This window comes from Poromitra crassiceps (assembly GCF_964638095.1).
Source record: "Poromitra crassiceps genome assembly, chromosome: 2".
Taxonomy (NCBI): Eukaryota; Metazoa; Chordata; class Actinopteri; order Beryciformes; family Melamphaidae; genus Poromitra; species Poromitra crassiceps.
In genome coordinates, this window is record NC_139624.1 from 2,856,217 (window position 1) to 2,873,398 (window position 17,182).

The 17,182-nt window shown below is 43.2% G+C and overlaps 1 protein-coding gene across 1 annotated transcript in view; it reads right to left on the reverse strand.

The window, feature by feature from the left end:
* plxnc1 (plexin C1) overlaps window positions 1-17,182 on the reverse strand; it is a gene marked incomplete at its 5' end in the record, with an annotated part of 113,647 nt that overhangs the window by 42,882 nt on the left and 53,583 nt on the right. The window contains 7 exons of the mRNA XM_083653339.1: window positions 1,289-1,392; window positions 1,576-1,677; window positions 3,222-3,318; window positions 5,090-5,251; window positions 5,890-6,063; window positions 13,054-13,159; window positions 14,861-15,037. Coding sequence (XP_083509465.1) covers window positions 1,289-1,392; window positions 1,576-1,677; window positions 3,222-3,318; window positions 5,090-5,251; window positions 5,890-6,063; window positions 13,054-13,159; window positions 14,861-15,037 — 922 coding nt within the window. The remainder of the gene's footprint in view (window positions 1-1,288; window positions 1,393-1,575; window positions 1,678-3,221; window positions 3,319-5,089; window positions 5,252-5,889; window positions 6,064-13,053; window positions 13,160-14,860; window positions 15,038-17,182) is intronic.

Genomic DNA, 17,182 nt, shown 5'->3' on the forward strand with positions numbered 1-17,182 from the left:
GGAAATGTAGTCTTAATGTAGCCTGGTAAACCAGCCGGTCACGTGAACTCACATTTCATTTCGTTCTTCGCTTCCGTCTGGCCCCATGCCCTGGGTGGGATCCTAACAGAAACTGCAAAGTGGACGAGCCAATCAGCGACCCGCCTCATAGTTGACATTGTGACCGGCCAATCAGGAACGCCACTAGCAAAACAGTAATGGCCGCCTCCTTGCCTGTCCACCTCGAGGAGTAATGTCAGCATTCGCCGCGTTTAAACAACCATAAAGTGCAGTTATTGACAGCACTTTATTAATTACTATTAATTAAACAAGTACAGGAGTATTATATCACCGCAACCGCAGAGTTTCTCGGGGGAAAATATGTTTTTGCCGTTCTCCCGAGTGGATTTGTGTTTGACTGGATCAAACGCTGATTGACTGAAGGAGTTGTCCGTCAAGGCAAGTACACCCGCCCAACTTCCGCCCACTGCAGACAGCGTGTGAAAGCTTGGGGCCAGACGGAAGCAGAGAATGAAATGAATTGTGAGTTCACGTGTCCGGCTGGTTTACCAGGCTAGTCTTAATGTGGAGAAACACGACAACTAAAAATACTACTGGAGTGAGAAAGAGCTCCAACATGGACTCACTGGTTTACGGTAATCAGACCAAGGTATTAGTTAATTTGACAATTAATGTGATATTAAAGTTTGTATATATATATCTATATATCTATAGATATAGCTATCTATCTATATCTATATATATCTATATCTCTCTCTATATATATATCTATATCTATATATATGTATCTATATCTATCTATATCTATATCTATATCTATATCTATATATATATATATATACAGATCCTTTCCAAATAATTTGAATATCATGGGAAGTTAGTTTTTTCCATAATTCCTTTCAAAAAGTGAAACTTTCACAGATTATAGATTCATTACACACAATTGAAATATTTCTAGCCTTTGTTTCATTTTTCATAATTTTGGCCTACAGCTCCAGAAATCCCCCAAAACAGTATTTCATGAAAGTATTATAGTGTGAAGAAAATCAGCAGTTACTTCTCAGTTATGACTGACTGCAGCCTCAGTCCACTCCCTCTGAATCTCTGCCAAATTTTTGAATCATCTTTGCTTGACAATCCGCTGAAGTCCACGGTTATCCATGTTATTCCCATAATATTCAAATTTCTGTATAGGATCTGTATATATATATATATATATATATATATATACAGTATATATATACATATATATAGTTTCTAATATAGTTTCTTTCCAGCTCTGTTGCACCTCGGGGAAAAAGATCCTGGAGGCAAAGTGCTTGTAGTCCAGGAACGGGATGGTACCGACGTTCTCCATTAGGTCGGCCTTCTCTGTCTGCAGATCCACAAAACCTGGAGATAGGGATGGGTTATTACTACCCCTCTAATCCTCTACCACATGTTGGAAAGTGAACAGTCAGTCCCAGAATCAAGTCCCAAGTCACCAGAACCCAAGTCAAGTCAAACCTCAAGTCTTCTCTTCATGCATCAAGTCGGGTCTCAAAAAGTCACTCATGTGCCTTGAGCCTGCCTCACCTTGCCTGATGTCATTCCGGACGTCCATCTCCAGGTCTTCCAGGCGCCGGTTCATCTGAGCCGTGAGCTTCTTCTGCTTGCTCCGGTAAATCATCACGACGACTGAGTGACACAAAGAGAGCAAGTCAGTCAAACACAGCAGACAACCAAGCAATGGCTGTGAACAGAAAAAAGGTTCGACCATATGGGCTTTTGAAGGCTGATATCAGTATTTTTGGATTGAACCTGCCTGTTGTGTCCATGTGGAATATCTTTAAATTTGACCATTTCATGTATTAAAAAAAGTTAGGCTACATTTTGGGGAGGGGAAAACATAAGGGTTGTGCAACAACCCAGGTTTTACATACGTGCAGACTTTGAATGCCCTTACCTTTTATTCCATAAACGTTAACCTTTTGAACCACCCAGGGGACGTGAAGGCGACGTGGAACACGTCAGTCGCACCTGAAGGCGGCGCCTGGCAGATCCCGGGCTGTGATTGGACGCGCCTGTCAGCCATTTTGTGAGCGGCCGCCAGACAGGGAAACTCCACTCCAAGCATTCAACATTGAGCCAAGTATATACCCGGACAGCCAGGCTGAATGGTGAGAGCTCTCACTTTCACTTGTAAAACCTGGGTTGTTGCACAACCCTTACTGTAGATTTTACTTCGCTTCAGCTCGAGCTCTCACTAGTGCTACCTACAACCGTCCTTGCTGAAACGAAGCACCGCAGTGCGACCTTGCGACCTCGGGACGAAAAAGGGCCGTCATGGCATATACTGTAGCGCACGGGAACCCAGTAGGTTTAACAGAGCGGGCCGTGAGGCATCTAACTTGTGGAGGCTGATGAGACGGTGTGAGCGAACGTCGTGCCTACCACGTCCAGGCAGTAGTACCTCACGAAGGTGTGGTGGGTTCACCATGATGCCGCAGTACACATGTCCTCTACCGTTACACCGCGCAATAGCACCACAGATGAAGCAACACCTCGTGTAGAGTGAGCTTTAATGCCCTCCGGGGGAATCTTCCCAACGGCCAGAGTAATGGCCCCCGCTATCCAATGTGACAAGTGCTCCTTGGACAGAGGCTTAACTAAGCCTGAGCTCCATGGCAGCTTTTAGCGTGTTGTCTTTGATGGTGTAATTGGGTCTTCCACTCCTCCTCCCTGTATTATTCACCTGTGCCTTGGTATCTATGTATTGTATGAAGAATGACGAGCTATTTGACTGCTTCTTGGTGCATAGCTAGTTTTTCATTGAATATTTATGAGATCCTATGCATGTGAGTTGTTGATGAGTTTACCCTACGTTACCCGACTGCTTGAAAATTCAAACATACATATATTTGATAATTGTTGTGGCTCCGACTGGCGTCAGGATGCAGTTTACATTTGACGATTAGAATCTGAAGATTTTTTTCTGTATATAAGCTGTACTCTTGTTCCTCCTAATAAATTATTGTAAAAAAAATATATATATATATATATATATATATATATATATATATATATATATATATATATATATATATATATATCTGTACCCATTTGTGCCAACTGCCCACAACAACTGCAAACTAGAGTAGACAAAGACAGACTGTGCCGAACTGGAAATCCTGTCTAAAATCGGGGGAAAGTCTTGTAGTGTAACCTCAGTTTATACTTACTAAGAATAATGAATGGGATGAGCAGGAGGATGAGCAGCGTCAAGAGGGACAGATTAGAAGGATGATCAACTCTCACTGTCTTCTCTCCAAACATTATCTGGATAACAACAACACTGTGTTCAAATCAAGAGTCCAGTCCATCTTAAAGAAAACAAAATATCTAGGACTTTTCAATGCAATATGGTAATAATAGGATACCAACTTGGCGAGTTTGATTTCTAGAATCAGTTTCAACTATAATCATTCCAGACAAATTCAGAAAACAGAATTTAAATTGGGCGTCTGCTAGAACAAATCTTATCACTTTCAATCTAAGTAATTTACACAAACAGAAGGGGCCCTATCTTCCCAAAAGCGCTAATGGTGGTATTTGAAAATTTAGCTGGAGCTCAGTCAAACTTTATTTCTCGTTAGTTTTTATTGTGAACTAGATTCTAATTCACAATGAAAACTAATGTGAGATTATTCGAAAATCGTCGGGGGGGCCACTCTGCACCCTGTCGCGACTTCAAACTTTAGGAGTGCGCTAAGGGGGACCTGACGGAGTGCAGTGCCCTGTTTTCGTGCAATTCGGACGGGAAACACGTTCAATATTTGAACATTTGTGTTAAATTCTGCGCTCCTTCAAGCCCCAGCTGATCTGGGCGGGTCGCTCTGTGCGTGAGCCTGCGCTATGGCCCAGTGTGGAAGGCTGAGCGTGAGCGTGCACTATGGCCCAGTGTGGAAGGCAGAGTGTGAGCATGCACTATGGCCCAGTGTGGAAGGCCTCTCTCTCTGTCTCTCTGTCCTTCACGTATCTCGAGAACCGTTGGTTGGATCAACTTCAAACTTCGGGATTACACCGACGGGGACCTGACGGAGTGCAGTGCCCTGTTTTCGTGCAATTCGGCATAGCACCACCTACTGGCAACATAAAAAATGCGGTTTATCTCAAGACCCGTCGTCCGATCGACTTTAAATTTGGTTGGGGAGTGCGCTGATGGGAACTCAACACAGTGCACTGCCGAATTCCGTGCAATTCAGCACAGTGCCACCTACTGGCCACACAAAAAGTGGTTTATCTTGAGAACCGTTCGTCCGATCAACTTCAAACTCGGGGAGTGCACTTAGGGGCACTCAAGGGAGTGCAGGGAGCTGAATTCCGTGCAATTTGGCATAGTGCCACCTACTGGAAACACAAATATCGCTTTATATCGATAGCCATTCATCTGATCGACTTAAAACTTAAAAATCGGGGAGTGCGCTTAGGGGGCCTCAACGGAGTGCAGGGAGCTGAATTTCTGTGCGATCTGGCATAGCGCCACCTACTGGCAACACAAAAGCAGTTTATCTCGAGTACGCTGCTCGGACCCCGATGGAGTGTGGTGCCGCATTTCATGCAATTTGGACTTATATTATTCCTTCGTGTATCTCGAGAACCGTTTATCGAATCAACTTCAAACTTGCGCTTAGGGGGACCTGACAGAGTGCAGTGTGTGTGCGGGGGGGAAGCGCCCACGGGGTGGTGCATGGAGGAACGGGCAATGTACTAGTAAGTTATAAATCAGAAAGACTATGCACAACCAGTCAACCAGTAAGTGACATCTCTTCCGCCAGTCCATTGTTGTTGATGGTGTGACGTATAATGTGCAACACTTACTTCAGTTTCAGGACAAAATGCGACTTTCTTGACATGCATTATTATTATCTATTAAATTGACCAAATTTAACGTGTACCCCGTGGCACAATTCAAACGGAATCAAAAAAGCATCGTCTCTCGCGTTCACCACCATTCATATTCCTTCTCTATTCAACCAGGGTTGGTGTGCAGGCTTTCAGCAGGTGGTCGGAATTGGGTCAAGGGAGCAGCTAGTGGGCTTGGATTTACCTTTATGAAGTGAATTTCAGTTGTACTTCGAATCTCACAGATGACAAAGTCGGTCCCGTTACTGGTTTCTATGGTTTCCACAATGCAGTCATACGGTGTCTCCTCCTTAAAGCCCTGAACTTTGAGCTCTGCTGGGGCGATCTGCAGCTTGTCTGCCTTTTTCTGAAACAACAACAGAGACAAATGCAAACCCGTAAGAAGTCGTGTCCAGTGTTGGGCAGTAACTTAGTTACAGTAACTTAGTTGTTATAATTGTATTAGTTTCCTCAGTAACTAGTAATGTAAGGGATTACAATTTCCAAAAAGTAATTATTTTACAGTTACTGATCCAAGTAACTTCAAGTTCCTGCGCTACTTTCTCCATCGCTGGCGATTGTGGTGATAGGTCTGGCTATGTAAGACTACTGCGTTGCCAGAACACGATTTGTTTTTTCTCCTAGGCAGGCAAATAAATACAAACTACGCAGTTTGGCTGATTGTTGACTCGTCCTGTAAGGTTAATTATTGTTTCAATAAAGTGGATTCAGTTCTAAAAAGAGCTGGTTAAACAGGTTGGACCTCACTTTACAGAAGGGGGGTAGCTAAAGTAATATAGTAGCTAGTAACGTATCTAATTACTTTTGATACTAATTAAGTAAAATAATTGTATTACTTTTTAAAAGAAGTAATCCGTAATAAGTAACTAATTACACTTCCTGAGTAACTTGCTCAGCACTACATATGTGCATGTGGCTGTGTGTTTGGAGTGTGTGCATGTATGTTTGGAGCGTGTATGACAGTGTGTTTGGACAGTGTCATACCTGTATGGTGACGCGCAGGCCGTCCGCGGTCCTGGTGGAGCTGAAGCTGGTGAACTGGGGGTCTGGGTGGTAGCTGAAGTTTGAGGAACACGGCAGCCTTTTGTTTCCAACGATCATGAATGATGCGCTGGTAAAAACCTCACGAGCGGCCCGACGCGTGTCGTAAGACAGACTCTGTAGGGGACGAGAAAAAGAAAAAGTGTGAAGTCCAACGCAATCTGGGCACCCAGATTCTGACTAGTATGACTCTGGGACAGACGGCCGATTTCCCGGCGTTTCCGCTGCATAGTGGATGTCCGCGCCAAGATTTCTGCTTCCATGCGCGCGGTTATTGTTTACAGTCCAATTGACACAAGCATTTTTTATTTTTTATTTAAATGCAGGCCATTTACCATTTTATTTGCACGCAGTAAAAATCAAGAACAGAAAGAAAGATACAAGTGGATGGAAATATTGTGCAGGTAAGAGACAAGAAATCCAATCGAGAGCCAAAGTGACACGTCACCAGGTGTACCAGCGCTGAAATAAATATGAATGGCAGTGCACGGAGAATAACGTTACTTTTTTGATCCCGTTTGAATTGTGGGGGGAGCCAACGTTAATTTTGTGAATTTAAAACATAACTTTGCATGTCAAGAAAGTCGCAGTTTGTCGTAAAACTGAAACGTAGGGGTTAGTTTCGTATAAAAACGACATCGCTCGTGGAAGCTCGTGGCATGTCGCCGGTCTTCAACTTTGCCGATAGAGAAAGTGACGTCACTTAGGCGACAGTGTATGTAGTCTTTCTGATTTATAACTTATAGTGCAACCAGTTTGCTGATAGGGGGGCTCAGCCCCTAATCAGAATGTGACATGCATACAGTGCTTCGCAAAAGTGGTTGAACACCCCCCTCCCCACCACCACCACCACCACCAGCAGCTAAACAACTAATATAGCCAGTCCAGTAGTAAATATTTTTTAGAAAATGAAAAATGTAATATGTGTTTGAAGTATCCAACCCTTTTCACTTTGGCAAACCTCAACTCAAATACACAATGGAAACAGAAGCTGCCCTGGCATTATAGCTACACTCACTGGAACTTTACTGGAACGCCATACTAATACTGGGTAGATATCCGCTTTCAGCCGGCTACCAAAGTGACATCCGCCTTAAGGTTTGACGTGTTGCATTCTGAGATACTTTTCTGCTGACCAAAGTTGTCGTTTTTGCACCATTCTGTGTAAATTCTTGAGACTGTTGTGAGATCAGCAGTTTCAGAAGGGTTGCACCATCCAACAACCATGCCGTGCCACGGTCAAAGTCGCTTATGGTGTGAGTTGCATGTTCAGCCATAGTAACCACACGCAATGCCAGCATTGGTAAAATAGCTGTTGAATTCAACAATTTGATCAGAGTGAAATCAATTATAAACAATAAACACATGTTGCATGCAGGTGTAATTACACCTCAATTAGGACACGTTTGATGTTAAATCCAACAAACCGGAGCTCTGAAATGAAACCCACCACGTCTCTTGCCCAGGACAAAATGATCCCTTATTTTGACTAGGGGAGGTCCGGGACGAATGAAGCACTTTTTGTTTTTTTTGTCATTGTGTAAAGATTGTTTCAGCTGGAGTTATAATATTTTCATGTAAGCAACCTACACATGTCCTCTGGCAATACCAACCGTAGTTTTGTTCCATGGGTCAATACATCAGACGTCATCAGATGGCAACCAGAAGCTGCGCAATGCTTAATTTGTCCCACAGTGAAGGGACAAATAAAGCACAGGCGGGGGACTAATGTAGCAGTTGTGAAAAAGGCACAAAAACAGCCAGGTAACAATTTTTTTCTGGCATTAATTCCTTCATCTTTTGGTCATCTAAGAAACTAAGTATTATGAAATACATTTTAATATGTTATATGTTGCAAATTAATATAATTATAACGTCTATCTATATATTTTGCTGATGTGATGTGATCAATATTTTACCTCCCTTAAATGGCTTATCCAAAGAAATATTTGAATTTGTGCATTTTTTTGCCCTCTGTCCGTGGTCCTCTTCCTTATGCAAGGCAATTGTCCTGCAAGCACAGATAAATGCATAGCCTATTCAAGGCAATTGGAGCAAAGTGCTTTATTTGTCCACCGTGCGTTTCCCTGGATGAAAGCTAAGCTAGCACAAAGGATATGCTAACATTACACACAAAACAATCATTGAGCTGTAGTCTACCGATAGGTCTAACAGATGAATAGCGTTAGCAGCATTAAATAAATAAATTCCAACACGCTAATAGAAAAATACACAGTTTGCAATATTTTACTCGCGTTTGAAAATAAGACGAAAAGGCAACGTTTTTGCGGATATCTCCGCCATCCACTGACTGGCCGAGCTGAAACTTCACAGGAAGTGAGGTACCAGGAAGTGTAACATGGGGGGAAAGAATCGTCTTCCTGGGTTTTGTCAAAGATAGTATATGAGGACAAGCTAATTCCGTCCCCCTGCTTAATTCGTCCCGGACCTCCCCTACTGTAAATGTTCGATGGACAATTAGAGGGTTATTGTGCTTTTGGCTTTAATTGAGTTTACCTGTGCTGTAAATCCTGTGTTATTGAGACAGCGTCCAAAATTAGCACCAGCGACCAGCCAAATGCTGGTAAAATATGCAAGTGGCTGGTAGATTTGCTTCACTCACCATGCAAAAAACCACAATGGTAATCTATTGAGCGGCTGGTAACATGACACTAGCCATTTGACTGGTGGACAAAAAAGTAAATTTTGGACCCTGTATTGAGATCCAGGTGAATGTATTTCTTGTTATTGTGCTGTTGGCTTTTGAGTGTTCAGGTGGCTGTGCTGTAAATCCTGTTGAGAGTCAGGTGAATGTGTCTTAGTTATTCTGGATTAGGGATGTTCATCAATTATCGAAAATTGATCGTTAAGGAATTGAATCGATCATGTGGAATTTTTATCGATTATTGTTATTATTTATTTTTGATCATATTAATTTTTTATTTTTTTATTTTTTTTGTGGACTAGATTTGGGTGGAATTCGTTCCTCCTTGCCCCACTCCATTGCACAGCCGACTAACGTGAGGTGGAGCTTCATATAGTCTCTAGTTTTCTGGCTGGGCACGGGCCTTTGTGCCAACAAAACTGTTTTAAACATGGGGAATTCACGCCGCATGCGCCGGGGACAGCAGAGTGTTGGAGAGGAGACACATTGAAATAAAGAGTTCATTGAGGAGAACACGTTGTCTTTCGTATTTTCTGCCATAGGCATTCATTTTGTAAAAAAAATAAAATAAAAAAAATAAAAAAATAATATGATCAATAATCGATAATTGATCGTTAATTTTCCCGATTTTCGATTATGGAAATTTTTCAAAATGAACATCCCTATTCTGGATACTGTATACCGGTATGTGCGCTGTGAGGGGGGGCTCTTTATGTGACCATGCCCAAGGGCCCATCATGTCATAATCTGCCTGGGCATAAGATGTTGGGAGAAGTACATTCCTCAATTAAACAATTGAATTATTGCTGAGTAAACTAGAGTAATGTGTGAGGCTGTGAGCCTTCCGTTGTCATGGTTATTGAACTTGTGTGTTTTGTGTGCTACCCCGTATGTCCCAGGGACCATGTTGGAAATAAGTGTTCACACGTTTACATGTCTGTCCCTTGGATTTTGTCTGCTATATCCATAAAATCAATCAATCAATCAATCAATCAATGAATCACTCAATCACTCAATCAATCAATAAGATACTCTGGTACCATAGATCTATGAGCATCCTTATGCTTGACTATGGTGTTTGTTATGGCCAATCCATGCCTAAAGCACAGAAACCCAATAACAGAACACTCAGGTTCAGATCAGGGAAGCCATCCCAATGATGCTCCTCCGAGTGCTGTGAGCATTCCAGTTTTTGTGTTTCGTCTCTCTGATGTTCCTTGATGCCACAGGGCTAAAATAAATGATACAATTTAGGCAAAATCTTTGGAAAAATGTGTGTCATTGATGGTTTGAAGAGCTCAAGTCACCTCTATGTCAGAAAAAATCACAACTGGCCTTAAATGAAAACTAAGAAGGTCCCCTTTAACTCATTGAGTGCCAATGACGTCTAAAGACGTCAATTCAAATAGTAACGTAGAGTGCCAATGACGTCTAAAGACGTCAATTGCGTTTTTTGACGGTGGGACGTGGATCAAAGCCTGATGCATCTCCTGTAAAAATATGGGGGATGTTGAAGGTGTATAAGCTATTTTACGGACCCATTAGGTGGCGACAGTGCTCTCCAGATTAGAGAAAGGTGAGGAAAAAACAGAAGAAGCCATGGGGAAATGGAAACCGATGCATGCTGTAACGTTAGCTGTGCCTGTGAACAGCAGCCAATCTGCTCCCACAATTGAGCCTTTCTGTCTGTTGCGATAGTTTCTCCATATGATTAGTTGCCAGAAAAGGAGCACCCGACACCAGCGTCTTTCTGAAAAGATAAATTATTCTCAGCTGGAAGCGCTGGGAGCCGGCGCACAAAAACGGCGGAGCGCTGTGAAAATAGGCTGGGTGCAGCCAGCACACTTTGAAACGTGCAGCAGAAAGTTCAGAGCAGCAGAGAGCCACCAGAGACACTCCCATGGAGGAGGAGTGTGCAGTTGAGGGGGGTGGGGCACGCAGGGCACCATACAACACCGACCCAGACAGCAGGCTCGATGGACAGATTGGCAAACACAAGCTGGAATACCTGATGCCCACCAGCAGTAAATCAAGACCAGCAAGAAGGTGTAGGGTCTGTGCACGCAGGGGCCAGCGCTGCTGGTTGCAGCTAAAAAATATTATTTTGCCATCAAAATTCCTTTGTTTTCACTGTTTTATTGAAGGAAATTATTTTTGAGGTGTCACTACATCAGAAAATATTAGCTTCAGAGTCAGTGATGTGCTTGAAATGCTTCATTTCACAAAAGGCTCATTATCTCAGCTTCTAGTTTGAAACGTCTGTTTTTGGTGAAACCAACCTATCTTCTACTGCTGATAACTAAAGAACGGAAAATGATATCAATAAACTTTTTTTTGCTGATGATACAAGAGAGTCTCATCGTTCTTTGGGCATGTTCAGTGTTTACATAGTAATATCACACAATATTCTGTGGGTCTTGAGAAATCACTGAAAACGCTCTGAAAGGGCTGGCACTGGGAGCATCCGTTTTCCAGAAGTGGCTGGCAGCCAATGAGTTAAAATAGGACCAAAAACAATAGTACGAAAGATTGAAAAATGCCCTGACAATGTGCCTAAACCAGAATATGCACCAGCGTCTAAAATTCAATTTACTTTAGGGGTGGTTAACTTCACAAGCTGGTAACTGTGTCACACTACCACTCAGGAATGGCTATCATACCAAAATATCATCTACAGACATGTATCTTATCAAAAATCATAAGTAAGGTTTGCCACCTTGAATGGCACCGACCGAGTGAAATTTTGAGCTCTGGCCCATGGACTAGAAGGGGCGGGACGTCCGCTATACAGCGGAAAACACGAAATATCAGCCATCTGTCCCAGAGTCATAGTCAGACTGATTGAGTCTAACATTTGAGTCGACGTGATGTGACACCAGATAATATAGGGTGACATGGTGACATGATGTAACATACTGTATGTTATGATGTCATGTAACACAACACACAATATAACATGACATCACAACTTAATGTAATGTAGCTTTATGGACATAACATGCCACATAACTTAATGTAATGTAACATGATGCAACATGAACTTGACATAACGGGCCCTATCTTCCGACAGGCGATATCCCCTATTAGCGCTTGCGCACCTGTTTGTGCATACCTTAATGCAGACAAGATAACAGTCCGCCTGGCGCATTTGTCCAGGTGTTCTGCCGAGTTTTGCTCCCCCGCCCAGCAGCAAAAAAAAGCATCCCCACCTCACGGGAGCATATTGTAATGATTTATACAGAAATGTAACTGTTTAAAAGTGATATAATTGTCTGGTAGACGTGACCTCCTTGATTTCTAAGTTAAAACAGCCCCGAAATATGTTGGGGATGCAATTCTCGGCGGCGATGCGGAAACGTTCACGTCACGTGTCGCAAGCGCAAATTAATCATCATAATCATAATAAGTGCCAAAATCATCTGCGCCCCAAAATGCCTGCGCAAACGGGATTTGGGCGGTCTTAACTACCAGTTAAGTAGAAGTTAAGTAGAAGTATTCACGGGTGTGGCCAGGCAATGCTGGGCATTACGTCAATCAAGACCAATCAGATTCCCGTCTCGCAATGGCTGTTTGCGCGAGACATGCAATATGCTGTAATTCTCTCCATGCGTAGTGTACTCACTCGTGCGAGGACAGAGAGAGCTTATTGACAGATCGTCTGTGGTGCCAACGACCCTCCAGCTTATGAAGGTAAATTGCCTATGTCCATTGTCCAACAAGTTTTCTCAATTCATTTCCCTCTTTTCGATGTGATAAAAGTTTCTCAGTGAGTTATAGTTGATTGCCTCATTTAATTATCTGCTAATACCCAATTTTAGCAGCATAATTTGATGTCCTGGCATGGCAAGGCTGTGCTTAATGACATATCCAAAAGGAATTTTACTTTGCACTGCGCTGCAGGGAGATTACGGTGCGCTTCCAGCGCAGCGAGGTATTTGCGCGTAAGAGGTCCTTTTCAAAGCTCTTAGCGCAAAGTAATTGTGCGCTGCTGACGATAGGATAATGCCATCTATCCCCACATTTTAGCACTGAAACGCCTGCTTTGGCATGTGGCACGCCTATGCCCAGTACAATTATGGCAGGCATGCGCTTGTGTCCGCCCCCAATTTGCATTGCACACGGCGTTAAACGAGCGCAATCACTAAATTAGCACTTTTGGGAAGATAGGGCCCTACGTGATGTAATGTAGTGTAGAATGACAAGACAAGACCAAGCCCACCGTTGAGTTGTCGTGTGACTGGGCTGTCGTGGGCTGACAGTGTGTGTGTATGTGTGTGTGTGTGTGTGTGTGTGTGTGTGTGTGTGTGTGTGTGTGTGTGTGTGTCTGTGTGTGTGTGTGTGTGTGTGTGTGTGTGTGTGTGTGTGTGTGTGTGTGTGTGTGAATGTGTGTGTGTGAATGTGTGTGTGTGTGTGTGTGCGTGCGTGCGCGCGTGAGTGTGTACCATTGAGTTGTTGTGTGTGGGCTGGCTGACTGTGTTTGTGTGGCTGTGGACGATCCCCTCCACAAAGTCCATGTGAGTTCCCACAACTGTGATCGTCCTCTTCCCACTGCAGGAGGCACAGCACCAGCAGCCAATCAGAGGACACAACAGCACCAGCAGCCAATCAGAGGACAGGGCACACAGGAGCAGCAGCAGCCAATCAGAGGAGAGGAACATTACACATACAGTATATCATACCAGATAGCCATTGAGTCAAGTTAAGTCAATCTATGTATAGAACACATTTAAAAAGAAGCAGAAGTTGACCAAAGTACTGTACAACAAGTTAAAACAACATAAGAATAAGGCAGGCATCTTTCGTAATTGCATGTGCATGTTCCTCCTACATGACGTGCTGTTCTGTTGAAGGCTTGCTGTAAAACCTGAACACAGTTTGACAAGTCTGACTCAACACTGAGGGAGAAGTGGCAGTTGCAGTTTTTGCATTAAAAGAGGGAAGTGATCTGAGTTTGAAAGTGGTTTCTGAAGGGAAGTGCCGGCCTGCCAGCCTGTAAACATCTCTGAGTTACTGACACACTTTTGTGGAACAAGTCTCAACTCAATCTGATGAGGTCAGAGGTGAATGACTTAATTTGATGAAGGAACATAAGACTTGACATGAGACTTGACTTGGGTTCTGGTGACTTGGGACTTGACTCTGACTTGTACTTTGATGACTTGAAAAGGTTTCTAAAGTCTCGACTTGAGATCTTGTGTTTGTGTAAATGACTCAGATTGAAAGTGATGAGATTTGTTCCAGCAGAATTTAAATTCTGTTTTCTGAATTTGTATGGAATGACTGTATTTATTGAAGTTGAAACTGATGATAGAAGTCAAACTTATGATGCTCTTCCCAATTGTTATCCTATTAAAACCATATTGCATTGAAAAGTCTTAGATATTTAGTTTTGTTAAGATATTAAATTTGGACTCTTGATCTGTTCTGACTTGACTTACTGACCTACATTTAGACTTGAGACCTGACTTGAGCCTGACTTGGTCTAGTCTTACAGTATCTTGAGCCTGACTTGATCTAGTCTTACAGTACCTTGAGCCTGAATTGATCTAGTCTTACAGTATCTTGAGCCTGACTTGGACTAGTCTTACCTTGAGCCTGACTTGGCCTAGTCTTACCTTGAGCCTGACTTGGCCTAGTCTTACCTTGACCCTGACTTGGACTAGTCCAGGGATGGGCAACTTTGATGATAGAGAGGGCCACACAAAAAATGCCTCGCTACCAGAGGGCCAGATTGTGACCGTGCACTTCCACCAGTAGCCTACTGTAACACCATCACTCCCAGTTTTAGCTACTAATTTGATGAAAAGGACTGGTAATCAAAGTTTATTATACCAACATTTATATTTTTCATATTCAAATTTAGTAATTCTTTCATTCAAATGACACCAGAAACTTTGCTCTAGCTTTAAAACAGCCCGCTACAGCAATTTGATGGGGTACATCACCCAAATATGTCATATTAATCAGATTAGTAATGTTGCATGTGCAATGTGCATCCTGGATATAGTTTGTTACAATAGCGTTAGCTCAAATGCTAACATTAAACAGTATGTGGATGGAATACTAACACCATTAGCACCATGTTTTGGGTTGTACAGTAAAATAAAAACAGATTTTGGTGGTCTAACCTAACGTAACCAAAAACGTCCACCTTGTCATTTATTTATTTTTGGACCCAGGAGCCACACTGAGTGAGGTTGGGGGCCGCATGGGGCCCGCGGGCTGCCAGTAGCCCACCCCTAGTCTTACCTGGCCCAGGAGGAGCTTGGTGTGATGGTGGTGCAAGACGGTGCTGAGCGGTAAGTGATGGATGTGTTGCCGTGGCAACTGCCGTCAGGAAGCACGACACAAACCTTGGCCACGCCTTTGTCCCCACTGGGGACGTCAAACATCAGATCCACCCCTGTGTTATTCCACACAGGAGACCTGGCCGCCACGCACGCACGCACGCACGCGCGCGCACGCACACACACACACACACACACACACACACACACACACACACACACACACACACACACACACACACACACACACACACACACACACACTTTTATTTACTGTAAGCATTTATATATTTTTTTAATCTCTTTTGTTGTTTCCTTGTTTACTGTAAAACTTCTGAACAGATTTCTGACATTCAAATGTCTCTGGTCTCGGTCGCAGGGGTTCCCAAACGTAAGAAAATGCCCACTTTGAAATCTGAAAATCTTCCGGGGCCCACCCAACCCTTTAACACTTTCAGTGCCACGGCCCTTGGGCAAAAGGTTGCTTGCTGTGCCACATAGGCCGCAATGCATTTTAAAACAGTCATATAATTTCTTTAATAATTACTATGTAAACACTGAACACGCACAAATAACGATGAGACTCTCTTCTATCACCTGCAAAAAAAAGTTTATTGATCCCATTTTCCGTTCTTTAGTTATGAGCCGGAGAAGATAGCTTGATTGAACGAAAAACAGAGCTTTTTTTCTACGAGCTGAGATAATGAGCCTTTTGTGAAATTAAACATTTCAAGCACATCACTGACTCTGAAGCTAATTTTCTGATGTAGTCACACCTCAAAAATAATTTCCTTCAATAAAACAGTGAAGGCAAGGGAATTTTGTTTGGAAGAATAATATTTTTAGCTGAAACCAGCAGCGCTGGCGCCTGCATGCGCTGCTGGTTGCAGCTTCTTGCTGATCTTTTGCTGCTGGTGGGCATCGGATATTCTGGCTTGCGTTTGCCAACCCTGTCCTGCTGTCTGGGTCTGTGTTGTGTACTTGGCTCTGCGTGCCCACCTCCCCCCCTCCTCCTCCCCCCCCCCCCGTTGTGGGAGGAGTGTCTCTCTGCTCTGCTGTTTTCTCTGCCTGTGCTCAGCACTGAAAAAGTCCGCTAGATCCTGCTTTTTTACAGCCGCGTGTACCAGCTCCCATGCTTCGAGTTGAGAATAATAACAAATCCACGGCTGATCATGTGTTGCAGCGGACACGGAGGCTGTTGCAGCGGACACCGAGGTGCTCAATTGTGATAGCAGATTGGCTGCTGCAGGGGCACAGCTAAACGTTGCTTCAATGAAGCCGCTGCATACGGACGGATGCGATGCGATTTCCTTCCCCCCAATGACTTCTTCTGTGTGTTTCACTCCACGTTCTCTCATCTGGAGAGCGCTGTCGCCACCTAAGGGTTCTGTAAAATAGGTTAGACACATTCAATACCTCTGAATATTGTAAGAGGCGATGTAAGAGGCATAGATCGACACCCCCCCGTCAAAAAAAAAAATTCGAGTTATTGACGCCATTTGGCGTCGCTGGCACTCTACGGTAAATTTCTAATGACGCCATATGGCGTCGCTGGCACTGAATGTGTTAATCACAACTCTGATCAACACACAAGACTAAGATGATGTACAGTATTTCCCTATATGTTTTTCATATTATTATTATTTTATTTCATTAACAGAGCATGTGAACTGGGGCATATGGGAAATTAATAATCCATCAACATACAAAAACACTTAGGCAAAATACCTAAAAGCAGATTGCCAAAATTTTCTCCCCCCTTACTCATCAGAAGTAATTGCATACATAACACATTTGTTGAGACAAAATGTGATGAGCAACAACAGAAGAAATCAATCCAGAAGTTATTAATGCTAGCCTTTGGAAAATGATACCATCTGTAAAGGGGAGACTCGTGGGTACATTCAGATAAATTGAGTTGAGAGGTCAAGGGACCCCTTTGAAATAGTTTTCCTTTGCCAAAATGTAACTTATGTTTGGAGCGTTATTTAGCCCCCTTCCTGACAAGCTAGTCACAGTATGCTTGGTATCAATGGATGCCTTAGGTCTTCTAGTTTCTTCTGATAACAGGATCTCCACTGTGGCTCGATGTCACTCGAGCAATTGTGATGTCATCGATGTCACACAAATTGTGTCACTCAGGCATAAATGATCAATGATTTAAGACATCACCTGATGACCTGATGATATCACTGATGATGTCAGAAACACTGTGACATAATCACCAATCACCAAACGAGCAATTTGGCTAAGTGGAGGATTATGTACGGAGGACGGTCAAGAT